This window comes from Saccostrea echinata, unplaced genomic scaffold (assembly GCF_033153115.1).
Source record: "Saccostrea echinata isolate AGI-Se365-2 ecotype Australia unplaced genomic scaffold, CSIRO_AGI_Sech_v1 ptg000162l, whole genome shotgun sequence".
Lineage (NCBI taxonomy): Eukaryota > Metazoa > Mollusca > Bivalvia > Ostreida > Ostreidae > Saccostrea > Saccostrea echinata.
The window spans coordinates 20,320-31,827 of NW_026889911.1; the positions used below are offsets into that span (position 1 = coordinate 20,320).

An 11,508-nucleotide genomic window follows, 5' to 3' on the forward strand; every position below is an offset into this window, starting at 1 on the left:
CTCCACGAGTTTCCTCGTAGATGAGACCGGAAATACGTTTGACACCACCACGGCGAGCAAGACGGCGTATGGCTGGCTTGGTGATACCCTGGATGTTGTCTCTCAAGACTTTTCTGTGTCGCTTAGCGCCTCCTTTTCCAAGACCTTTTCCTCCTTTGCCACGTCCAGACATGTTATAAGTTCAGCCAGTAGTACTGTTCTGATGAACTGATCATGCGTAATTGCCTAATTTATAGTCCAAATTGAGGACCCGTGAGAGCGCACGATGCTTTGAAAAGTTCGGAACGTTACCAAAGCGGTATTGTGACAAGCTTTACGATTGGTCAGCTTGGCATGATGGGAATGTTTACATTTCTTGCCCCACGGGAATTTTAACCACATTTAATTAATTTTGATTCTTTAATTTCTTCACATATAGGCAAGTTTAGGTTCAATTTATTCACCTAAACCAAAATATTGGTACGTGGAGGTACATATATACATTTTATACAAACTGATATACAAAAAAAAAAAAAAAACATGACAGAAAATGAATAAAAATGATAAAGAGAGAGAGGGGAATTATATCAAGCAGGACAGACAGCATCATAATTTTTTAGGATAAACATACACAATTTTTTGTTTTGTTGTTGTTATTTTTTTATTTCAGTATTTTTTGCTTTGAGTTTAACAAAATAAATACCGTTGTTGCCGAATGATAATAAAAACGTGTGTGGGTGGGTGGGTGGGGATTAAGTTATTCAAAGGAAAGGGGTGTGACAGATAACACCGAAATAATACAAAATGTAGAAGCTGAATGAAACTTTTGATTCTCATTCATTTATGATATCTAGTTATAGATGTGATAATTTATTTGATTTCCTCTTTTCTCAGTTAATTTTCAAAGGCAACTTTAAGCAGTGACCAAACCGGCTTTATAAATGAGCCTTTTTCATTTTATTACACGCCACGTTAGAATGAATATCGTTATATTTGACGTTGTTTAGAAATCAATAAAAATCATACTTTGAATATAAATGAAATACGGAATTGCAGTTCTGAAATGCATGTACTCGCATATGTGCATAGCTGTAGAACTAATGAGATAAAGTTGTAATACTGTTATTATTTTTTGCTTCGACACATTCCATCATTTTCTATTTAAATAATTGTGCTATTTTCTAATTTATTTCGCAAAATTCTTGAATGTATTCTAGAGGGGCAGGTTGATGGACTTGTACAAAATATAGTTTCAAGATGTGTAGACAACTTCTACAACTTGATGATGACAATAATACTATGAAATTGTCTAGCATTGTGCTATGTAATTATATATATGTAAGGCACAGATATATTCACTGAAGGATGTACTGTGTCTCAACATTTTTTTTTTTTTTTTTTTTTTCAATTTGGGGGCATTGTACGCCGAATTTGACAAAATTTATTAATTTCGGCCAAATAATTCAACATTATTTTCAGAGATGTTTCAACGTCTGAACAGAAGGCATCTTTTCGAAGAATGTAGGTGGCCGTGAAAACGGCCGTTTGCTTTAGGACTTGAAATACAGCTTAAAATTAAGCACGCTCTCCACGAATACGTCTGGCCAGCTGGATGTCTTTGGGCATGATGGTTACTCTCTTGGCGTGAATGGCGCACAGGTTGGTGTCCTCAAAGAGACCAACAAGGTAAGCTTCGCTTGCTTCCTGTAAAGCCATGACAGCTGAACTCTGGAAACGCAAGTCGGTCTTAAAATCCTGAGCGATTTCCCGGACCAAGCGCTGGAATGGCAGCTTCCTGATGAGAAGCTCAGTGCTCTTCTGGTATCTCCGAATTTCACGGAGGGCGACAGTTCCTGGCCTGTATCTATGCGGTTTCTTAACGCCACCCGTGGCTGGTGCGCTTTTACGAGCAGCTTTGGTAGCGAGCTGTTTTCTGGGGGCCTTGCCTCCTGTAGATTTTCGTGCCGTCTGCTTGGTACGTGCCATGCTATCTCCTCAGATTATTCAAACTCGAATGAATGAAGTGGCAGTGTTGCACCGTGAACTTATATATCTTTGTAAGCTCAAGTTGAAAATCGCTGCGGTCTACCAGTCGGCTTAGTCGATTGGCTGGTGCCCGCAGTAACACTCGCTACGATTAGTCAGGTGAACGAGATGACCATTGGCTACGTCTGTAGGTAGTTTCAATCCACAGAATTGCCCCAAAAGAAAAAGAAAATCAAGTCGGTTTTTGACACATGATTTCACTGCAGATACATATAGTCAAATATTTTTTTTAAAAATATATATATGGTGAATAATGGGGATGAATGTAACGTCAATTGAATAGAAAATAGAATTATTTATTATATATATACATATATTTTCAATTCGTTATTGAAGCAAAATGCATTTTCGAAAAATATATATTATATATTTCTTGTCATTATTTCCTCCTACCATTATCTGAACAAGCCCAGTAATATTACTAAGTATCATGATACTTGCAGATAATCAGAATGGTGCATATAGGATGAACAGGAATTACCCTGTTGCAAAAACAAGAACAAAACAAATAATACAAATAAATGAATAATTAATTAAATGAATGAATAATTAAATAAATGAATGAATGAATGAATGAATAAATGAAAAGAATAAATAAATGAAAAGAATAAGAATGTATGTATCTGTCTTTCAAAAGGTACGCATGAACTTTTATTCCATTCGTTCCACATTTGATTCCAAATAAAGTGGGGAAAAAAAAAGAAAAAAAGAAAAAGAAAAATAATAATAATAATAATAATAAATAAATAAATAAAATAAATGAATGAATAAAATAAAATAAAATAAAATAAAAAAAATTAATAATAATAATAAAACTTCAACAACAAAAAAAACAACAAAAAACAAAAAAAAAAAAAAAAACCAAACCAAAACAAAACAAAACAAAACAAAACAAAAAAAAAAAAAAAAAAAAAAAAAAAAACATGAAAACAAATATACTAGAATGATAACACTAATAATAATGGCCATATAGTTAGCGTAGGCGTTGTGATGTGGAAAAAGTAAAATTTTATTTACTTGAGGGAGGGTATGTAAACAAATTAAAAACTGACTTTTGTTTCTTCTTCTTCTCAGAAACAGCATGTTAATATTATCATGACTTTGCAATTTGCTTCCAGTCGAAGACAAATAAACTATGTGTAATAGGTAAGTGTACTTCTTGTTTATTCATTTTGTGTTTCCATTAGTACATGTATGTAATAGAGGCATCTTTTCTAAAAATGTTGGTAGCCCTGAAAAGGGCTTTTGTAATTGGTTTAAGACAATTGGCAGTCTACGCCTTGGTGGCTTTCTTTGGGGTTTTTGACTTCTTGGCTGTGGCTTTCTTGGGCGCTTTGGTTTTCGTAGGCTTTGGAGCTGCCTTGGCTTTCTTGGGAGACTTAGTAGCTGCTTTCTTCTTGGGAGACTTGGCCTTCTTGGGTGCTGCAGGTTTCTTAACAGCCTTTTTCTTTTCTGTTGGCTTTTTCTCCCCGGTTGTCTTCTTGGGTTTGGTCGTTTTCTTGGGCTTGGCAGCCTTAGGTTTGGTGACTTTTTTGGTCTTGGGTTTCTTCTCCGTCTTGGGCTTCTCTCCCAGCTTGAAGGAACCACTGGCACCTGTACCCTTGGCCTGTTTGAGAACTCCCTTCTTGACTCCGTTCTTGAGGGCCATCTTCAGATGGGTGTTGACACTAGAGGCGTCATTACCGACTTTGTAGTTGCCCATGATGTACTTGAGAATAGCTTGTCTCGAGGAACCTCCGCGCTCCTTCAGGGCAGCCACAGCAGCGCTGATCATCTCGATGTACTTGGGATGGGCGGGGACCGTCTTGGGTTTGGAAACCTTCTTCTTGGCGGGGGATTTTGCTGGTGCGGCGTCTGCCATAATTTTTTTGTCCTGTTTTCTACAACTGATGTGAACGACGTTATCGACGATAAGGAAATGAATGAAATCACCTCCGCCGATGGCCTTATTTGAGTGGCGGCGAGCGCGGACCTCCGTGAAAACTCCCCAATTGTCGAGAGCGTAGAGGATTGAACTCGTCAAACTTTGTGTTTCAATACCTGTTATTTTTCCGATTTTGTCCTCCCAATTTTACTTAATTTTCTCAAATATGTCACTGTGCGTTTTCTTGAAATAATTTCCTACATAACTGTTTTTGTTTAAGGTTCTTAATCTGTCATTTTAAAGGAGGAATTGTCTGTTGATTCTGAAAATGCGCTGTTCCCTGGAGCCCAGAAGCGACTAATTTTGATTAAAACACGAAAACAAGAGGAATAGAACACGAGTAAGGGATTGAAGTACTTACTACATTGCTATGTGATAAAACATACATGTACATTTCTTTCAATTGTCTTCTATGTTACTTAAAATCCGAATGAAAATGCAAACATTCGGCACAAACACGCGCACAATGGATAGTGATGTGTGCCTTGCATTTCATATGAAATGGAGAGAGAGAGAAAAAAAAACAATCAAACAAAAGGGTCATATGAAGGGAAATCACGGAATCTCACAAATTGTTGAATGTTCAAATATATATCTAATATACTTTCTAGATCAGTGGATGTTCACCCCCTTAAAGGGACAACATATAATTTCTTTTCGAATATTTAAATACATGACACCTACTTTATAATTATAACACCGAGGACACCGGAAAGATCCAGACCGTACGTAACGTACCACATTCGGTGGTACAACGTCTGAATTTCTCAGTATAATTATATCATAAGAATATACATAACTGACATCCTTGTAAATTACATGAAAAAAAAAAATCACATAAAAAGGGCGTGTATTTAATAATTGTAGAACACTCACTTAATTAGTAGTTATACATAAGAGAGAGACAGAGAGAGACGAACAAGGCGAATAATGGGAGTAGCTTATTCATTGATATTAATTTGTTTCTTGTAATTTACACACACAAATAATTGAGTACATGTAAATAAACAGAATGTGGTCAAAAGCCAATGTATTTAAAATCTATATCTTTCAAGTTGAACAAGACAACCAGTATATAATACAAGACAATACAATACATTGATAGAAGCATCAAATTGGTTGCACACTTTCCACGTGCAGATCATGATTCCCTGCATCTATATGTCACGTGACGATGCAGATGTGCTGCACGGCGCAGTGATGGACATCGCAATAAATGTAAAGTGTTGAAAAAAATGTCGTTTAGTCATTCGCATCGGTAGTCTATTCGAAAGAAAATTTACTACCAGTTTTTAATTGTGTTAGTACTGTAAGTATCCGGAAACTGGCATCGAGTTGCTTTTATTCACTCTTATTATGGGAAGCACACTTTTTTGAATAAGAACATTCAAGACATAATATAAACCACATCTTCTTATTCTTATGAGATTCTTATATTCATAACTTTTATCTATTTTTATCAATTAGGAATTTTGTCTAAATAATCATCATATAAAACAATAGCGAGGGGGAAAAAAAAGAAACATTAAGGATTTAACTGGAGTTACAGATCTTTTGAATATGTTAATAAAATAATGATCATATTTAAAAATATTTGTATCAAAGGAAAAAAATTGAAAGTTAGATCGCCATGTTAGATGATTTTCGCAGTTTCTAGTCTTAATTGGTCAATGAAATGGGTTTTTTTTTTTTCTTATCTCTTTGTTGAGTGAGCATTCAAGTAATACGTGAGAATTCAACATTTGTACGCAGGCCTATAAGGTTTGGATTCAACTGCCTATAACGAGAAAGAAAAAAACGTACATATACGAATATACATGCGAGTCAATTTTAAAATTTATTGCTTTTGTTATTAACTTAATACATTTATTTATCATTAAATATATAACACTTTCTTTGATGTTTGATCTCTGTTCTGTGTTGAAAATTATTGAATTCGTGTGTTTCTATTATTTTCTAGCTATAATAATTGTTTACGTTTCAACTCGTTTGTAATGTAGGTATCTTTTCGAAAAGCTTATGTGGCCGTGAAAACGGCCGTTTGGTTTTGTGCTGCACACAACACAACTATAGGATCTTTTTACTTGGCGGCTTTCTGTGTCTTTTTGGGAAGGAGCACCGCTTGGATGTTGGGCAGGACACCACCCTGCGCGATGGTCACGCCGGACAGGAGTTTGTTCAATTCTTCGTCGTTGCGGATGGCCAGCTGCAGATGACGGGGAATGATTCTGGTCTTTTTGTTGTCGCGGGCAGCGTTGCCTGCCAACTCCAAGACTTCTGCGGCCAAGTACTCAAGAACGGCAGCCAAGTACACGGGAGCGCCTGCTCCCACTCTCTCGGCGTAGTTGCCCTTTCTCAGCAGACGGTGAATACGACCCACGGGGAACTGCAGTCCGGCGCGGGAAGAACGGCTCTTGGCCTTCCCCTTCACTTTGCCTCCTTTGCCACGTCCAGACATTCTTAACGGTTATGTTCTTTCGTGTACAGTCAACGAATAATCCAGCGACGCCCGCACGCACCAATTTAAACAACCAAGCGGATCCAACGGTGCAGCCAATTAACGCGTCGCTCTGTTGTGCCTTTAGGTGAAATCCGAACAAGTAATGTTTTCTCGGAGGTCCGTAACAAGCTTCTCCTCCTACTCGCATATAAATAGTAAATTTTACCATTTTACTTTATTCATCTCTTCAGTTTGACCTGTCAACTTGAGATCATGCCACCCAAAGTCGGATCCAAAGGCGCCAAGAAAGCAGTCACCAAGGCCAAGACACCGAGGAGCACAGACAAGAAAAGGAGGAAGAGGAGGAGGGAATCTTATGCCATTTACATCTACAAAGTCCTAAAGCAGGTGCACCCTGACACTGGTGTTTCCAGCAAGGCCATGAGCATAATGAACTCCTTCGTCAACGATATCTTTGAGAGAATCGCTGCCGAAGCCTCTCGTTTGGCCCACTACAACAAGCGATCTACAATCACAAGCAGAGAGGTCCAGACTGCTGTCCGTCTCCTTCTGCCCGGTGAACTGGCCAAGCACGCCGTATCTGAGGGCACCAAAGCCGTCACCAAGTACACCAGCAGCAAATAATCTCATTTTGCAAGTACACACACCAAACGGCCCTTTTAAGGGCCAACTAATTTTTAAGAAAAGATACCTTCATATTACATGCGTTATTGAGACACAAATAATATGTGTGAGTGTTACAATGTGAATGCATGTGCTCGTAAAAGTGGCAAACGTATAAAAATCCCACATTGTTTACAACTGATTATAATAACAGAAGTAGGATAAATAAAGAAATACAAGTAGGTATTATTATATGTATGAGAGCCAAATTTTATTCACAAATAACTTGAATGTACAACCAAGCATATATCTAAAATAACTGTATCTTCAAATATAAATAAAATACAAGCATGCGAGGTCCATCTGATGTACACAAAATCCTGGTTCATTTGTCCTCTGTATACTGAATTAATTATCAGCGTACATTATATAATTGATAATAAAGTATCTCAATTCAGCTAATATCAATGAAACAGATAAATAAATTCAAGACCCCCCCCCCTCCCCTTTCTTTGACATTGACATATTGGAATTTTCAATCAGTAATTATACATCAATAAAAGTGCAATGACCAAAATGCGATAATTATACATTGACAATTAATTGTCTAACATTAGTCATAATTGTTAAACAAGAAAAAAAAAGCATGTCACTCAGCGCCAGTTGGTACCTGTCATTGTCGGTAGATCGATCCCTCAAAATAATACTCAAGACAGCAGCATTATTATTTTAATATATGATTATAATAATAAAAAAAAATTAAATAATATATACTGTTTGTGTGTGTTTATTCAATATTTCTTGTCCAAACCTAAATTCAATACATATTTGTTGCTCTGTATATAGTTTTGAGGAAATATTACGACATAAAGGGTCTTACTCTGTTATTGTTGTGTATTTATTTTACCACTTACAACCATTCTGTATTCAACTTTGTACAGTGAATATCTGTATAACAAGTACTCAGTAAGTAAATGTCTGTCTTAACGATGTTTAAGAGGCATCTTTTCGAAAAATTTGGGTGGCCGTGATAACGGCCGTTTGTGTTTGTTTTAAACTTCTGTCTTGACTGTCAAACTGAATTCTTTAGCCTCCAAATCCGTACAGGGTGCGTCCTTGGCGTTTCAAGGCGTAGACCACGTCCATAGCTGTGACGGTCTTTCTCTTGGCATGCTCCGTGTAGGTTACAGCATCTCGGATCACGTTCTCCAAGAAAACCTTAAGAACTCCACGAGTTTCCTCGTAGATGAGACCGGAAATACGTTTGACACCACCACGGCGAGCAAGACGGCGTATGGCTGGCTTGGTGATACCCTGGATGTTGTCTCTCAAGACTTTTCTGTGTCGCTTAGCGCCTCCTTTTCCAAGACCTTTTCCTCCTTTGCCACGTCCAGACATGTTATAAGTTCAGCCAGTAGTACTGTTCTGATGAACTGATCATGCGTAATTGCCTAATTTATAGTCCAAATTGAGGACCCGTGAGAGCGCACGATGCTTTGAAAAGTTCGGAACGTTACCAAAGCGGTATTGTGACAAGCTTTACGATTGGTCAGCTTGGCATGATGGGAATGTTTACATTTCTTGCCCCACGGGAATTTTAACCACATTTAATTAATTTTGATTCTTTAATTTCTTCACATATAGGCAAGTTTAGGTTCAATTTATTCACCTAAACCAAAATATTGGTACGTGGAGGTACATATATACATTTTATACAAACTGATATACAAAAAAAAAAAAAAAAAAAAAAAAAAAAAAAACATGACAGAAAATGAATAAAAATGATAAAGAGAGAGAGGGGAATTATATCAAGCAGGACAGACAGCATCATAATTTTTTAGGATAAACATACACAATTTTTTGTTTTGTTGTTGTTATTTTTTTATTTCAGTATTTTTTGCTTTGAGTTTAACAAAATAAATACCGTTGTTGCCGAATGATAATAAAAACGTGTGTGGGTGGGTGGGTGGGGATTAAGTTATTCAAAGGAAAGGGGTGTGACAGATAACACCGAAATAATACAAAATGTAGAAGCTGAATGAAACTTTTGATTCTCATTCATTTATGATATCTAGTTATAGATGTGATAATTTATTTGATTTCCTCTTTTCTCAGTTAATTTTCAAAGGCAACTTTAAGCAGTGACCAAACCGGCTTTATAAATGAGCCTTTTTCATTTTATTACACGCCACGTTAGAATGAATATCGTTATATTTGACGTTGTTTAGAAATCAATAAAAATCATACTTTGAATATAAATGAAATACGGAATTGCAGTTCTGAAATGCATGTACTCGCATATGTGCATAGCTGTAGAACTAATGAGATAAAGTTGTAATACTGTTATTATTTTTTGCTTCGACACATTCCATCATTTTCTATTTAAATAATTGTGCTATTTTCTAATTTATTTCGCAAAATTCTTGAATGTATTCTAGAGGGGCAGGTTGATGGACTTGTACAAAATATGGTTTCAAGATGTGTAGACAACTTCTACAACTTGATGATGACAATAATACTATGAAATTGTCTAGCATTGTGCTATGTAATTATATATATGTAAGGCACAGATATATTCACTGAAGGATGTACTGTGTCTCAACATTTTTTTTTTTTTTTTTTTTTTCAATTTGGGGGCATTGTACGCCGAATTTGACAAAATTTATTAATTTCGGCCAAATAATTCAACATTATTTTCAGAGATGTTTCAACGTCTGAACAGAAGGCATCTTTTCGAAGAATGTAGGTGGCCGTGAAAACGGCCGTTTGCTTTAGGACTTGAAATACAGCTTAAAATTAAGCACGCTCTCCACGAATACGTCTGGCCAGCTGGATGTCTTTGGGCATGATGGTTACTCTCTTGGCGTGAATGGCGCACAGGTTGGTGTCCTCAAAGAGACCAACAAGGTAAGCTTCGCTTGCTTCCTGTAAAGCCATGACAGCTGAACTCTGGAAACGCAAGTCGGTCTTAAAATCCTGAGCGATTTCCCGGACCAAGCGCTGGAATGGCAGCTTCCTGATGAGAAGCTCAGTGCTCTTCTGGTATCTCCGAATTTCACGGAGGGCGACAGTTCCTGGCCTGTATCTATGCGGTTTCTTAACGCCACCCGTGGCTGGTGCGCTTTTACGAGCAGCTTTGGTAGCGAGCTGTTTTCTGGGGGCCTTGCCTCCTGTAGATTTTCGTGCCGTCTGCTTGGTACGTGCCATGCTATCTCCTCAGATTATTCAAACTCGAATGAATGAAGTGGCAGTGTTGCACCGTGAACTTATATATCTTTGTAAGCTCAAGTTGAAAATCGCTGCGGTCTACCAGTCGGCTTAGTCGATTGGCTGGTGCCCGCAGTAACACTCGCTACGATTAGTCAGGTGAACGAGATGACCATTGGCTACGTCTGTAGGTAGTTTCAATCCACAGAATTGCCCCAAAAGAAAAAGAAAATCAAGTCGGTTTTTGACACATGATTTCACATGCAGATACATATAGTCAAATATTTTTTTTAAAAATATATATATGGTGAATAATGGGGATGAATGTAACGTCAATTGAATAGAAAATAGAATTATTTATTATATATATACATATATTTTCAATTCGTTATTGAAGCAAAATGCATTTTCGAAAATATATATTATATATTTCTTGTCATTATTTCCTCCTACCATTATCTGAACAAGCCCAGTAATATTACTAAGTATCATGATACTTGCAGATAATCAGAATGGTGCATATAGGATGAACAGGAATTACCCCTGTTGCAAAAACAAGAACAAAACAAATAATACAAATAAATGAATAATTAATTAAATGAATGAATAATTAAATAAATGAATGAATGAATGAATGAATAAATGAAAAGAATAAATAAATGAAAAGAATAAGAATGTATGTATCTGTCTTTCAAAAGGTACGCATGAACTTTTATTCCATTCGTTCCACATTTGATTCCAAATAAAGTGGGGAAAAAAAAAGAAAAAAAGAAAAAGAAAAATAATAATAATAATAATAATAAATAAATAAATAAAATAAATGAATGAATAAAATAAAATAAAATAAAATAAAAAAATTAATAATAATAATAAAAACTTCAACAACAAAAAAAACAACAAAAAACAAAAAAAAAAAAAAAAACAAACCAAAACAAAACAAAACAAAACAAAACAAAAAAAAAAAAAAAAAAAAAAAAAAAAAAACATGAAAACAAATATACTAGAATGATAACACTAATAATAATGGCCATATAGTTAGCGTAGGCGTTGTGATGTGGAAAAAGTAAAATTTTATTTACTTGAGGGAGGGTATGTAAACAAATTAAAAACTGACTTTTGTTTCTTCTTCTTCTCAGAAACAGCATGTTAATATTATCATGACTTTGCAATTTGCTTCCAGTCGAAGACAAATAAACTATGTGTAATAGGTAAGTGTACTTCTTGTTTATTCATTTTGTGTTTCCATTAGTACATGTATGTAATAGAGGCATCTTTTCTAAAAATGTTG

At 36.0% G+C, this 11,508-nt stretch overlaps 1 protein-coding gene across 1 annotated transcript; it reads right to left on the bottom strand.

Annotated features, from left to right (window-relative positions):
- Positions 1-9,809: 9,809 nt before the first annotated feature.
- On the bottom strand, positions 9,810-10,220 carry LOC133177542 (histone H3). The gene has a single exon (XM_061312511.1). The coding sequence runs from the start codon at positions 10,218-10,220 to the stop codon at positions 9,810-9,812; it is 411 nt and encodes a 136-aa protein (XP_061168495.1).
- Between the last annotated feature and the right edge of the window lie 1,288 nt (positions 10,221-11,508).

Bases quoted from the DNA above. Each gene is read 5' to 3' on its own strand.
- LOC133177542 (XM_061312511.1), bottom strand. From the start codon at position 10,220: ATGGCACGTACCAAGCAGACGGCACGAAAATCTACAGGAGGCAAGGCC.